We start from the raw sequence: 15,884 nt of genomic DNA on the forward strand, positions 1-15,884 counted from the left end.
TCCATTCATAAGCTGCTGTTGAGAAACTATTTAACAAGCAGGAAAGACAAAGCAGGAACATGCAGCACACCAGCTTAATCACATTATGGACCAAATTAGTGGACAAGGATTCCCCCCCACCCTGCCCCCCAAGACCATGTATAAAAAAGGACAGACAGCTAACACCATTTACCTGATTCGGATTCACCCTCATCAACAACAAAGAAGTCAATGACCCGGGAGGTGAAGTCAAATGCAATCTGCTTGGAGCCGTGTAGGACAGAGATACAATGCCGGTCGCCATAGCTGGCCCGAGGCATCCCTCCTTTGAAGATAATGAACGGAGTTCTGCAGAAAGAGAACATTCCACCTCTAGTATGAATCTAGTCCAGCTCTACAGACAGTTTGATGATATTAAGGCAGTCCTAAAGACTATGACGCCATAGAATTCATAATAAAAACCAACACACAGAACAACCACATCAGCCCTCCACCCTCCTTTGTCCCTTAGCCAATTTTGTACCCAGGCTTCTAATGTCTCTTTAATCCCATGGGCTTCAATTTTGCCAACAAGTCTTAAATGATACTTTACCAAACACCTTTTGAAAGTCCACATACACAATATTAACTCTGTAATTTCAAAGGACTCGATCAAGTTAGTCAAACATGATTTGACTTCAACAAACCAATACTGTCTTTCATTTACTAGCTCTTACTTTTCCAAATGCCGATTAATTTTGTCCCAGATTATTGTCTCTAAATGGCTCACCCGCTATCCAAGTTTGGATAACTAGCCTTTAACTGTCAGGTTTACCCTCTCTGCCCATCCTTTTTTTTAAAGCAGGAGTGGAACAATTGCAATCCTCCAGTCCTCTGGCACCTCTCCCTTCTCCAAGGAGGATTGTGGCCAAAACCTCCACAATTTCTATGCTTAGCTGCCTCAGTAAACTACAATGCTCATCTTCCAGACTGAGTGACGTTCCTGCTGAGGACTGCCAACTCAATCCATTATCCTCTTTATTTTATCCTATTCAATATCATTACTGCTTCGTCCTTTACTACTACATTGGGTGTCTTCATTAGAGAAGAGGATGCTGCCAAAATACTCATTTAGTACCTTAGCCATGTCCTCTGCTTCCAAGAGATCCTTTTTGGTTCTTAACCAGCCTCAATCTTCTTTGACTGCCTTTCCAATATTTGTGTGTTTATAAAAGACTCTGGGTTTCCTTTTATGTTAGCCACTAATATATTCTCATTGTGTCCCTCAATGGTTTTTCAAATATCCTTGGTATTTTTTATATTCAGCTTAGTTCTCTACCTCACTATGCACCTAACAATGGTCATAAGTGCTCTTTTCGTCTTAGTTTCACCTCCACATCTTGTGTCTATCTTTGTTGCACTACCCCCATGCCAACCATAGGAATGTGTACACTCTGTATCAGAACTCTCTCCAATGTCAAGGCCTCCCATTGTTCAATTACTGTTTTGTTGACCAATTTTTGATTGCAATCCATCTGGGCCAGATGCCTTTACAGCTCACGGAAGTAAGCCCTCCTCCAATTAAGTACTTTAATGCTAAACCGTCCCTTTCCCTTTTCCATAATTATAGTGAAGCCATTGATATTGTGATTACTGTTCCCCAAACGCTCCCCCACTGAAACATGAACCACTTGTCCCACTTTATTCTCGAGAACTAGATCCAACATTGTGTCCTTCCAGTGAGGCTGGAAACAAGCTAATCAAGAAAATTCTCTTGCATACATTCAGGAATTCCTCTCTTTGTCTTTTAATGTTATCATCCCATTCTCCTTAGGATAAGTGAAGTCCCCATTATCACCACTTCAGCTCTTGCAACTTCCTGTAATTTGCCCCTTCAACACTCCCATTATTTGGTGGCCTGTAGTAAGTAGCCAGCCAGTGGTCTTCTATTCTTCCTTAATTATAGCCAAAGGGATTTTTGTCTTTGATCCTTCAAAGCCCAATGATTAATATTGCCAACTCCCATTTTTCTCTTTTCGGGATCTTGTAGCCAGGAATATTAAGTTTTCAATCCTTCCTTTCTTTGATTCATATCTCTGCTGCCACAATACCACAGCCCTTGTGTGGCAGCTTGTGTCAGTTGCTCACTTATTTACCATATTCTAACCACACAATACTGCATTAATGTACATGCATAACAAACCTTCCTAGACAGCCTTGTATTCCTGCCCCCCGCTTCCATCCCCCAGCTGCTCCTTCCTATTACTGAATTATTGGCCTTTCCCAGTCTTCTGCATGCATGCACAAAGCCATTTGCTGCACTAAACTTGATCAACAGCAGCACAGTGACTTACCTTTGCTTGGTTGTGAGCCAAAGAATCTTTGGAATTGCTTTGCAAGGGAAGGGACCTGTGGACAAGGAGATAAAAAGCTTAGTAACAGACATCTGAAGTCCAGAGATCACATGGAACTCAATATCTTTTTCTGCTCCTGTACATCCCTGCGACATGTACCGAAAACCAGATACCATTTAGGAAATTAGCTCTAATTTCTTATTCACGTTCATCACCAGCAGTAGCAAAGCAATTATTCTAGACGTTTGCATTTCCTCTGTCTCTCATCCTCTGGTCCCGATCTGTGCTGAGTTAGCAGATTGCAGTCAGGTGGTAATGAACTGGACAAGTTATTTATTTAAAAGAAAGGCAAAGTGCACAGAAGATGCAGCAAATTAGTTAACCTTCAGGGATCCTGCACACTAAGCTTTCCAATTCATATTTTTAGAAAAAGCCTCCCTGTTGGCGTTTCAGTGCAAGCGACATTGTTTCGCAGGATCATACTGACCATAAGGCACTTTGTTTTCTAGAGGCTGTGGTAATCGGTCATCGTTTGATATAGGCCATTGACAGTAACTGCCATCACTGTGGGAGCTGATGATCTGTCGCCCATCCCTCTGCCAGGTCACACTCTCCAATTGCTGTGAATGAAAACAGACACGGCATTAGCAAACGCTCAAAGGGCTCCCCAGTTACATCCACATCCCAAGAATGGATTAAAAAGACTGTACCAGATCTCCCAGAAAGTGGTGTGTTGCTTGGCTAGTCTGTAAATCCCACAATATGACAAGGCCTCTGCTATATCCAATCAGAATCTGATGGGGGTTTCTTGGATTCTCCTGCAAGGCCTCCACAGATCCCAGTGAGCGTCGACTCCTATAATCATCAGGCACTCTGAGGGAAGAACAAAAATGGGTTACTTCTCATTTCAAATTTGTTCTCCTCTCACCAGCCTCCATTCAACTTACAGATATAAAAACAAAAAACTGCGGATGCTGGAAATCCAAAACAAAAACAGAATTACCTGGAAAAACTCAGCAGGTCTGGCAGCTTCGGCGGAGAAGAAAAGAGTTGACGTTTCTAGTCCTCATGACCCTTCAACAGAACTGATCTTTCTTTACAAGGAGAGGGAAATATAAGCTGGTTTAAGGTGGGGGGGAGGGGGAGAAGTGGAGGGGGGTGTTAGGATAGGAGCAGATCATCAAAAGATGTCACAGACAAAAGAACACGGAGGTGTTGAAGTTGGTGATATTATCTAAACGAATGTGCTAATTAAGAATGGATAGTAGGGCACTCAAGGTACAGCTCTAGTGGGGGTGGGGGAGCATAAAAGATTTAAAAATAATGTAAATAGGTGAGAAAAGAAAAGTCTATATAAATTATTGGAAAAAACAAAAAAAAACAAAGGGAAGAGGGAAGAAACAGAAAGGGGGTGGGGATGGAGGAGGGAGCTAAAGTTGTTGAATTCAATATTCAGTCCGGAAGGCTGTAAAGTGCCTAGTCGGAAGATGAGGTGTTGTTCCTCCAGTTTGCGTTGGGCTTCACTGGAACAATGCAGCAGGCCAAGGACAGACATGTGGGCAAGAGAGCAGGGTGGAGTGTTAAAATGGCAAGCAACAGGGAGGTTTGGATCATTCTTGCGGACAGACCGAAGGTGTTCTGCAAAGCGGTCGCCCAGTTTACGTTTGGTCTCTCCAATGTAGAGGAGACCACATTGGGAGCAACGAATACAGTAGACTAAGTTGGGGGAAATGCAAGTGAAATGCTGCTTCACTTGAAAGGAGTGTTTGGGCCCTTGGACAGTGAGGAGAGAGGAAGTGAAGGGGCAGGTGTTACATCTTTTGTGTGGGCATGGGGAGGTGCCATAGGTGGGGGTTGAGGAGTAGGGGGTGATGGAGGAGTGGACCAGGATGTCCCGGATGTTGAGGGCTCTCAACCGTGTCCTGCCCATCTCCCGCGCATCTGCCCTCACGCCTTCTCCTCCCTCCCAGAAACATGAAAGGGCCCCCCTTGTCCTCACTTATCACCCCACCAGCCTCCGCATTCAAAGGATCATCCTCCGCCATTTCCACCAACTCCAGCATGATGCCACCACCAAACACATCTTCCCTTCACCCAACCCCCCGTCGGCATTCCGAAGGGATCGTTCCCTCCGGGACATCCTGGTCCACTCCTCCATCACCCCCTACTCCTCAACCCCCATCTATGGCACCTCCCCATGCCCACGCAAAAGATGTAACACCAGCCCCTTCACTTCCTCGCTCCTCACCGTCCAAGGGCCCAAACACTCCTTTCAAGTGAAGCAACATTTCACTTGCATTTCCCCCAACTTAGTCTACTGTATTCGTTGCTCCCAATGTGGTCTCCTCTACATTGGAGAGACCAAACGTAAACTGGGCGACCGCTTTGCAGAACACCTGCGGTCTGTCCGCAAGAATGAGCCAAACCTCCCTGTCGCTTGCCATTTTAACACTCCACCCTGCTCTCTTGCCCACATGTCTGTCCTTGGCTTGCTGCATTGTTCCAGTGAAGCCCAACGCAAACTGGAGGAACAGCACCTCATCTTCTGACTAGGCACTTTACAGCCTTCCGGACTGAATATTGAATTCAACAACTTTACGTCATGAACTCCCTCCTCCATCCCCATCCCCTTTGTTTCTTCCCCCTTCGTTTTGTTTTTTTTTTGTTTTTCCCAATAATTTATATAGATTTTTCTTTTCCCACCTATTTCCATTATTTTTAAATCTTTTATGCTCCCCCACCCCCACTAGAGCTGTACCTTGAGTGCCCTACCATCCATTCTTAATTAGCACATTCGTTTAGATAATATCACCAACTTCAACACCTCTGTGTTCTTTTGTTCTTTTGTCTGTGACATCTTTTGATGATCTGCTCCTATCCTAACACCCCCCCTCCACTTCTCCTTCCCCCCACCCCCACCACCCACCCACCCACCTTAAACAGCTTATATTTCCCTCACTTTGTAAAGAAAGATCAGTTCTGTGGAAGGGTCATGAGGCCTCGAAACGTCAACTCTTTTCTTCTCCGCCGATGCTGCCAGACCTGCTGAGTTTTTCCAGGTAATTCTGTTTTTGTTTTCCATTCAACTTACCCCTGCACTGTAATAACAGTCTGTCAATGAGAAGGGAGGCAGGGGCAGAGACAACCAAACCAAGAGGGGTCTGAAGAGCAAACTGGAGGAGGGCGTATAAAGAACGGTGGGGAGTATGTGAGACATCCAGATAGCTCAGAAAGGATTCTGGGCGGGGACATCACTGACCGTTAGAACAAGACCCAATAACCAGCATGTGTAACAAGGTGGCAATTGACAGCTCTTCCAAAGCCAATGATCGATCAAACCTCTGTTTTGATGCTAAAAACATGGGCCCAGATACAACTATTCAGTAACCTCAGCAATCTTCAACATCATGGCAGCTGACGATTGATCAATTACAGCTTCTCAACTGATTCGAATGGAAATCCATTTAAAAATAAACTAATCCCATTTGTCACAGTCACGTAGGATGTTATTTGTGACTTTGATAAGAGCTGTTTCAGTCTGGTGGCAGGGGCAGAGGCCTGATTGGAGGGATTCAAACATGGAAAAGATCACAACAGATTTGGAAATTGACAGCAGGTTCAAGAATTTGAGAAGAAAGGGAGGTTGTAGATGGGGTGTAGTTTGCAAGAGCAGAGGGGCTAAAGGTCAGGATTTTTTTTTTAAACAGGAGTGTGCTGATGGCAGATTTGAGGGAGGGGAAACAGAGTCATGAGTTTTGTGGGAATGGGGCAGAGGGAGCAGGTGGTAGCTCTCATGGGCTAGGTGAGCTCAGGGGGCTTGCAGGGAGATAGGAGAGAACTAAAAGAATGATGAGAGTTGAGATAGACTGGAGAAGCTGGGGTTCTTCTCCTTAGAACAGAGTGTTAATGTTGCAAACGCTGTTACAATTTAGTGCACACTCTAGTAATTAATAGCAACTGATGCTAATTGGGGAGAGGTTAGGGCACATATATAAGAACCAGTTGGAAGGGAAAAGTAGTCTGCACTGAGTTTATTCACATAACATACGCTGAAGACAGACTGGCTCCAGCATCTTCCTTTGCAGACGGATGTTCACTGGAATAACACAAAGAAGGCCAAGAGGAGATTTCAGAGGTATTTAAGATCATGAAGGATTTAGAGTAACTAAAGAGAAACTCTGTTTCCTGTGGCTGAAGGAATCAATAACCAGATGCACAGATTGAAGGTGATTGGCAAAAGAACCAGGGGCTAAATGAAGAACATGTGGTTTGGATTTGGAAATCACTGTCTGGTGGAGAGGTGGATACAGATTCAAAAAAGAATTGGATTAATACTTGAAGGAAGAAAGAAGAAAAAAACTAAAGCAACAGAGGTGGAAGCGAATGAGAAAGGGAAAGATTGGAAAACTTGAATTGTATCTTGGCAAAAATCATATGGCGATACTGGGACCACTTCACCCCCAGCACCAACATCCTTCAATTATTCAAAAGGAAAAGAAAACAGTAGTAATAAATAAGGAAGTGGGATAATGAATAACAGCTCCTCCTGTCCAATACCATCTGTATAAAAGGTCATCAGATTATAATCTATAGTAATAATAAAGCAGATAGCAGTGGCAGGCTCAGGTTGAAGCATGTTAATGAACAGAAGCCTTACTTCTGTAGAACAGCTTCCTGACTGATGGTTCTCTCTTCCTGCTCGCTGAAGGACGGCTGTTCCACCACAAACACACAGCCGCCTTCTGTCCCCAGAAACAACACATCACCAGGCGAATGAGGGAGCACCACTGTTATGGTAGTGACACTTGGCGGAGCACTGTAAACAGGAAACAACAGGTCACAGTGGGTATCAGTTGATTGAGAACAGCAAGATCGAGAAACCAGAACTCTGCACCACGTAAAGTTATTGAGTCAAATAAATGACAATTATACAATGCACACTTGCCCTGCTCAAACAGCTCTACGCGGCCTCTCCAGCGGCATACACTGTTATACAACTGGAGCGGAAATGGAAGAAATCCTGCTCGCACATTCATCATCTTCTGATAGGATGCAGAACCAACACAGACCCCCTGCTCCTGCCAGCCAGGGGTACTCTGGGTCTTAGAGCAAGGCCTGTGGCATTGCTTCACACTCATGACAACAGTGTGTGTAACTGATCCCACTTGGTACTGTACGACTTCACTAGATCAGATAACAGTGGACAGCAGAAGCACTGGATAACCTGTTTGTTCTCAAGGTGAATTCACATGGCTTACTTTGCTGGATTGTAACATTCTGAAACCTATTAAACTCCCTGGGCCATCAACTAGAGTCACAGCAATTTCTGACAATCCCAACATTAGACTGTATTCAGTGCCCTGTGTGAGCCCTTGTGACCATAATGCGCCTTATTTAGTGAATATCAGTATATCGAATGTTCTGCTATTCTATTTAGTTATAGTTGTAATCTGTCCTAGTTGAACAGAGAATAAACACTGATCATGTGACAGCCAGCAAGCCAAAAGAAAAGCAAACATAAAAAAACTCATTCACTCAATAAATCTAAAACCGCTGGTGCGCATCCCCCACCATTTCGGACAGTGCTTAACCTCAGTCGGGTCAAGCCAGTTTAAAATCTTACCCGGGCTGCCCTCGTAGATCGAAGCGAGATTCCTCCTTTAGGACACTCAGTCCATCTGGGCTTTTCCTCAGCTTCCATAAATGCAGACTGTTATCATCCAAGAGCGTCACCAGCTGACCCTGCAATAGAGATACTCCACATTCTATAGAATATGTTCATTCAGAATCCACCAGCTCAAAAGGAAGTCAAGCAGGCAATTTGGTACAATCTGCTACTTTCCTACCAGGAGACTCCTGAACCACTGAAGCTCAGAAGCAGCAGCAGCATGAGGAACAGCATACTTTCAAATTTAACACCTTACAACCTGGAGTTCAATAACTTCAGATCATAACTTGTGCTCTCATTATTTTCCAGGAGATTAGCAGTGGCCAATAATTTTGCTTTTGCTACTTACATTTTCTCTTATGTTTCTTCATTTGTCCCATTACCATCTCCTTTCGTCATTGAATCTCTCCTACCAGTCCTAATCACTCTATCGAAGACTTTCCCAATTGTTCTTTCCTTTCCTCTCTTTTGCTGCCCCTATACTTACTTAAATCTTGCTACATCATTAACTCTTCCAATTCTGATGGAAGGTCACCAACTTGAAACGTTAACTTTGTTTCTCTCTCCAACAATTCTGCCTGATCTGCTGAGTATTTCCAGCATTTTGTTTTTATTTCTGAGTCTTCAAGGCCTGTCCTCCTTTGCCAGATTTTCATGCTTCCCCTCTCCAATTGAGCTAACTGGCTTCAACAGTTCACACATTCCCCGCATGTCACACAGGCCTTTTATTTAACTACATTTCTCTCATCTGCTCTTTTGTCTCAAGTCATTATCAGTTCCAAAAGTCAACCATTGCTTGTCCTCCATCCAATACATTGAACACTTTATTCTGCTGCTCCATGTGACTCCTCAGTCATCGAATGTACAGCACAGAAACAGGTCATACTGCCAAACAGCTCCACACGGTTCCTAGAATCACAGAATGTTACACTCAAAGTTGCCATCCAGCTGTCATGCCTGTGCTACTAGAGTTATCCAATTCATCCCACTCCTCTGCTCTTTCCCCACAGCCCTGTAATTTTTTGCCCTTCAATCTTTGATCCAATTCCCTTTTGAGTGTTATTAAATTCGCTTCCAGCATCCCGTTCCAGATCACAAATTGAATGCAACTACATTTCTCCTCACGTCAGGTCTGCTTCTTTCCCAATCACCTTAAATCTGCATTCTCTGGTTACCCATGCTCCTGCCACTGGAAACAAGTAACTCTTAAATTTATCCTGTCAAATCCCTTCGTGATTTTGAACACTACTACTAAATCTCCTATTAATCTTCTCGCTTCAAGGAGAGCAACCATAGGCTGAGCACCCAGTCCACATAACTGAAGTCCCTCATCCATTCTACCATTCCAGTAAATCTCTGCATCTTATCCAAGGCCTTGACATTCTTTCTTATAGTGTGGTGCCCCAGAACTGAACAAAATACTCAAGCTGAGGCCTAACCAGTGATTTACAGAAGTTCTCCAGAACTTCCTTGCTTTTGTATTCTATTCCTATTAACAAGGCCAAGGATCCCACATAATTTAAGAGCCTTCTCAACTTGCCCTACTACCTTCAAAAGACCACACCCCAGGTCTCTCTGATCCTGCACCCCTTTAAATTTGTACCATTTTGTTCATATTGCCTCTCATTCTTCCCATCAAAATGCATCACTTCATTCTTTTCTGTGTTAAATTCCATCAGCTATTTGTCTGTCCATTTCACTAGCCCTCCTGAAGTCTGCTACTATCCTCCTCATTGTTCACTACATTTGAGTTTTGTATCATTTGCAAATTTCGACATTACGTTGTGTATATGCAAGTCCAGGTTATTAACGTATGTATGAATGAAAAAGAGAGAGAAATGCTGAGAAAGCTTTTTGTCTTACACAAGATGTCTCTTTTCAGCAATACCCAAGTTCTGTCTACCAAGCGACTATTATTAACATATATTAAAAAGAGCAGTGCTCCAAATACTGCTCCCCATCCCCCCTACCAGGAACATCACTGTATACTTCCTTTTAGCTTTAACAAATCTGCACTGACTTCCATTTATTAGTCCCTGGTTTTCCAAATGCCAATTATTTTCATCCTGGATTACCGTCTCAAAAAAGCTTCCCCACCACTGACATTAGGAAGATTGGTCTGTATAACCAGGCTTCTCTCTTTTTCTAAAAAGAACAACATTTGAAATTAAAACAGAAAATGCCAGAAATATTCAGCAGATCTGGTAGCACCTGTGGAGATATGAACAGAGTTAACATTTCAGTTCTGTGACTCTTCATTAGAATTGAAAAAAGTTAGAATTGTTATAAGTTTTGAGCGTGAAAGGGGATAGTGAGGAAAAAGAACAAAGGGGAAGGCCTGTGATAGGATAGAAGGCAGGAGTGCTTAGATTACAAAAGGGTTGTTGGTGTAAGGCTAAAGAGAGTGGGGAGCAATAAAACGTGTGTCTAGAGGAGGTGTGAATGGCAGAATGAAGAATAGCTACCATCCAAAGGCAAAAATAAGAAAAATAAGCGTAAAACAAAAACCTGCAAAAAAAAGGTAAACAAAAGGAAGGCAGAGTATATAGTCTGAAATTGTTGAATCTGTCATTTTAATTATCTACCTTGCTGTTATGCTGACCCCTCTATCCTAGGCCTCCTGCAAGGTTCCAGTGAAGCTTAACACAAGCTCGAGGAACAGCATCTTATCTTTCAATTAGACACTTATAGGCTTCTGGACTCAACACTGAGTTCAGCAACTAAAGACCATAATCTCTGCACCCATTTCATTTCCTCTAACCTTGTAGGTTTTGGTTTTTGCTTTCCACTGGCAGCTGTTCATTATTCTGCCATTCACACCTCCTCTGCACACATCATTTGTTTCTTTACTTGTCCCATTACTAGTTCTTTGGTCTCTTCTGTCTTCCACCTTATCAGACCTTCACTTTCGTCCTTTTTCACTTGCTTCAATTCTTACTTTTCCCAGTTCTGATGAAAGGTCACAACCTGAAACATTAACCTTGATTCTCTCTCCACAAATGCTGCCTGATCTGCTGAGTATTTCCAACAGTTTTTGTTTTTATTTCAGATTCCAGAATCTGTAGCATTTTGCTTTTGTATACTTCCAGTCCTCTAGTAACACCCTGATATTCAAGAGTTTTGGAAAATTTATGATGTGGCAGGTGGTATTTGTCAGGCTGACCAAATTCACAAGCGAAACTTGGCCACGCTATCACAACGATTTTGCAATTTCTATTTACTTCACGAAGGCTTGTGCACTGAAGTCAGACGTAATGAGTCCACTTGTTTTATCTCTACCTTTTAGCCTTTTATGATTCCTTCACCCCACCCCCACTAGGGCTATCTGTACCTTGCTTGTCCTGCTTTCTACCCTTAATTAGCACATTCCTTGGATAATATCACCATCTTCAAAACTCTTTGTCCTTTTGTCTATCTCCACCTATCGCTGGCCCTCTATCCAGCTCTACTTGTCCCACCCCCCCTTAAACCAGCTTATATTTCACCTCTCTTCTATTTTTACTTAGTTCTGTTGAAGGGTCATACGGACTCGAAGCGTTAACTGTGTTCCTCTCCGCAGATGCTGCCTGACCTGCTGAGTTTTTCCAGGTATTTTTGTTTTTGTAATGAGTCCACTATCACCTTTAGAAATTTTAAGATTAAATGAAAACATTCATTAACAAAGGAACAAAAAAAAACTTAAAACACACTCAAGATTTCAGTTACGCCGTTATAACAGTTCCCCAAATTTCTACTTAAAGGGAATGTGTAGTTGGGAGTCTGGTTAAGGCAAGTTCAAATAGATTCCAAATTTATAAAGTCATCCAGCAGTATTACCACAAGCACCCACTGGACAATGGAATTCCAAAGGCTTTTAACACAACTTTGGTTACTGGAACACCAAACTTCTTCAGGGTGGTTAAAGGATCCCCCCCCTCTACCCACCCGCCCCCCCCGCCAAGTCTGTTTCACATAGTCACCTTTCAAGATCTCACATGACCACACCTCACACAGCCTTCCATCCTTCTTTAAATTTATTTCTCCCTTTTTGATCTGTAAATCCCATTTTTTCTCACTTGTCTTTAGAAATTACTTTTCCCAGAATGTTCTCATTATGGCCAGCACTTCAGTGGGAAAAAAGAATCAACGCAATAACCTTGACTTATTTATCCTGCCAGTTGTAAACATTTTCCATGTCCCTTTGCAAATCAAACACTTCTCCACTTACCTAAAAATGCAACTTCAATTCACACCATATCTGTTGACCTCAGCTTAGCTCTACTCATCTCCATTTCAAATGCCTGTTTTACACCTCACTTCTTTGATAATTTAAACCTTGCAGCCTACCCGTCCCTAGTTTAATTAACTTAGCCACACACATGGAACCACACACACACACAAGCCTGCTTTAAAGTATCCCACAGTAATATTAGGAAAAATATGACAGCTCCTTGACAAATTGTAGCAAGAAACTCTGCAACTTCCACCCTAACTTCCCTCAGTAAATTATGATGCATTCCATATAGACTGGATGCTTTCTCTGCGTTAGGGAGTCAGCATTTTAAGTACCTCTGCTTTGTCTATTTTTATCCTATCTGATATTACTGCCTCCTCCTTCACTGCTAGTGACAGCATCCTCTTCTCTCGTAAAGATAGATGTAAAGTACTCAGTTAGTATCTCAGCCATGTCTTCCGCCTCTATAATACTGTCTCCTTTTTGTCCCTAATGGGCTCCATGCTTCCTCAGACTATTTGACTTTTACTATTTGCATGTTTCCCACCTGATTTCATCTAACCCCAACAAAATAACCTTCTATTCCTATGCCCTCATCTATTCCTTGTAGTAGTGAGTTCCACATTCTCACCACTCAGGGTATTGCAAGTATAGTCCTGCAGGGATCTTTAACATATTTCTCTGCTTTTCAATTCTACGTCCTCGAGAAATGAACCCAAGTGCTTTATTCACATTTTCATGGCCTTGTTAACCTTGTGATTTGTGTATCTGTACCTGAGATCTCTCTGCTCCTCTATTCCATTTAGATTCTTATTTTCCAAGGAGTCTTTGACTTCCTTATTCATCCTAAGTGTAACACCTCACCCTTGACTATATCAGCATTAATTTACTTTTCACATACCTGTTCTTCAAATTTATTAACTTCTTACATTTTGTCCTAAGTCTTCTTCGGTATTTACTCTTTTCTCCCAAATTGGTATCACCTGCAAATTTTGAAATTATACTTCCAATTCCAGAGTCTAAATAGTGTATGTAACTGGGCAACAATGGCTCTAGCACCAATCCTTGTGGAACATCACTTCCCATCATTTGTCAGTCGGAGTAACTTCTTTTATCTACTACTCGGTTTTGTTGCTAGTTAACTATTAAACTACAATTCATTGTATGACTCCACATGTATTGAACTTAGTTGTGAACTTTAGAAAATCCAAGATTATTATATCCGCTGCATTTACTCCCTCTAAAAATATACTTTCAATTCAAATAATTGAATTTATAATGTTGACAGCAAACCCAGATGTGTCCATTAAATCATATTTGTTTTGTTCGAAAAATTTAGAACAATTTCAGGGCATTTTGTGTCAGTAAAAGTAAGATTAAAAATAAAAGTTGACAAAACCTAAATGATTGCAAAATGCCAATATAATGTGACCGTGAAAGCAGCTATACCCCTACATCATGGGCAGTTGTTTATTCCTTCATTCGCTAAGTACCAAATGTCCGCAGGCCATGCTGTAAGTTCAAGAATTGTAGAAGGTGATGACATCAAAGCATTGGGAATTGTGCAACATGAAATAAACAAAGGCCTTTGGCTTCTGTCACCAGAGTGGACACTATGCAATTTACTGTTCATTGTCACATACAAATCAGTCCATTGATAGGAAGGACAAAATTTTAAAAATCCCAGAAAGCAGGCAGGGATTTCAACAACAACTTATATTTATATAGTACCTTTAATGTAATGAAACATCACACGGCACTCAAGAGCATTATAAAACAAAGTATGATACCAAGCCACATAAGGAGATATTCAGTCAGATGACCAACGGCCTGGTCAAAGAGGTAGGTTTTAAAGGAGTATCTTAAAAGGAGTCTTAAAGCCATTGCAGAGAAATGGAGGGAGGGAACTCCAGAGGTTAGGGCCAAAGCAACTGAAGGCACGGCCACCAATGGTGGAGCAATTATAATTACCAGTAGTTGGTCCCGTTCTCCACTGTAACTTCAGCACAAGACTGGAGAGTCATTTTTTTGGTCGTTATGATGACTAGGGTTGCCAATTTGGGCTGGAAATATTCAAGGAGATATCAGTGGAAGTGATGTCATGGAAAGCTGGTGGCAAGGTGAGAGTGAGTGAATTGCTTCATGGCCCAATTTCTCATCCACCCTACCATCTCATCCCACTTCCCTTGGCCACTCTCCCAGACTCAGTTTTTGGACATTTATTTCTCTTTCTGCTTCTTCTTTCTCTCCTCCACAACAACCACCTAGGGGACTTTCAAATGTTTAATACTGGCTTCAAGCACGAGTTGTGTTAAATGCCCCAAGATTAGAAGAAAACAAATAAACACTTTCACTATTAACTCAGTCAACACAGTGTATCAAATTTGACAACTGCAACTGATGAGAAATTCTCTCTCTGAGGTTCAGAGTCTTTGGAACTCTCTTCCTCAAAAGGTGGTGGAAGCAGAGCCTTCGAATACTTTTAAGGCAGAGGTAGGCAGATTCTTGATAAGCAAGGGGGTTAAAGGTTATCAGGGGTAGGCAGGAATGTGGAGTTGAGGTTACAATCAGATCAGCCATGATTTTACTGAATGTTGGAGCAGGCTCAAGGGGCCTAGTGGCCTACTCCCCTCCTAATTTGCATGTTCGTATGATGTGATGCTAAACTTTATAAAAAGTGCCCTCCCAATTCAATGATATGAATAATTTAACCAGCACCTTTAATTGGCAGACAGATCTCAGCATGGATACAGCAAGCTCTGCCTGTCTATTATGCCTCTGAAGATCTACTCTTGGAGGTGTGTTTGAAACGTTGATTTTTAACTGCTTTAATCATGCGCTCATACTTACAACACAAACCGCAAGAGTAACAAGCTCCACCTTAACATCATTTGCAGAACCTGGAAGTATTCAGCACATAAACAGAGCCTGTCGTGTAACAGTGGCTCAGAACTATGGTTCTGCCCTGTTGGCCCAGTTTGTGTCTTCCCTGTTGATGAGCTCACTTACTGGCACTGTCTAATCTCAAATCTTGGTCACATTTATCAATCTGATTTTCTAAGCACCAAATGGGGTGAATTATATTGTTTTAGGAATGTGTGTCTTTCCCAATCAACTCAGATTTAAGCTTATGGCATCAATTTGATCGATTATTTCCAGTGACAGTACAAGGAGGAGTAAAGGTGCCTTTTAAAATCTCCTGGGTTGCTTTTAAAAGCCACTGGGAGATTGATGGCAAATCAGGTAGACTCCTGGCCATTCTGGGATGGTTGACAATCCTAATGACAACTAAGGTGGGACCAGCTACGTGGAAATTTCAGGGTGATTCTTGAAATGGGAGGCAGGAAGTTATTGAGCAGATGTACAGGTTCCCCAAGCACCAAGAAAGTGGGTAAGATGGTTGGGGGGAGCGGGGGGTTGGAGTGGAGAGAGAGGGAGTTATATAGGCCTGAACGACCAATACAAAGTACTTCCCTCCCAGGCTGCTAGCATCAGTATCTAAGATTGATCCTGAGACTTGGCAGACTACCAGCCAATCCCAGAGGTTTGGTAAACCAGGGATTGAGGCAATGAGTATTCAAGGAGGACACAGAGCAGCAAGTATTCAGTTGGGGAAATCTTGTGGTGGATTTACAAAACGTACATAAACTTATCCTCCTGTCCACTCTTCCTCAGTCAGAACACACTGATG

At 42.4% G+C, this 15,884-nt stretch overlaps 1 protein-coding gene across 1 annotated transcript in view; it reads right to left on the bottom strand.

Moving 5' to 3' along the window:
• llgl2 (LLGL scribble cell polarity complex component 2) overlaps positions 1 to 15,884 on the bottom strand; it is a 187,104-nt gene that overhangs the window by 41,665 nt on the left and 129,555 nt on the right. The window contains exons 5-10 of the mRNA XM_041217423.1: positions 7,936 to 8,054; positions 6,970 to 7,128; positions 3,023 to 3,185; positions 2,800 to 2,932; positions 2,313 to 2,367; positions 173 to 327 (exon numbers count right to left, since the gene is read on the bottom strand). Coding sequence (XP_041073357.1) covers positions 173 to 327; positions 2,313 to 2,367; positions 2,800 to 2,932; positions 3,023 to 3,185; positions 6,970 to 7,128; positions 7,936 to 8,054 — 784 coding nt within the window. The remainder of the gene's footprint in view (positions 1 to 172; positions 328 to 2,312; positions 2,368 to 2,799; positions 2,933 to 3,022; positions 3,186 to 6,969; positions 7,129 to 7,935; positions 8,055 to 15,884) is intronic.

This window comes from Carcharodon carcharias, chromosome 22 (assembly GCF_017639515.1).
Source record: "Carcharodon carcharias isolate sCarCar2 chromosome 22, sCarCar2.pri, whole genome shotgun sequence".
NCBI lineage: Eukaryota > Metazoa > Chordata > Chondrichthyes > Lamniformes > Lamnidae > Carcharodon > Carcharodon carcharias.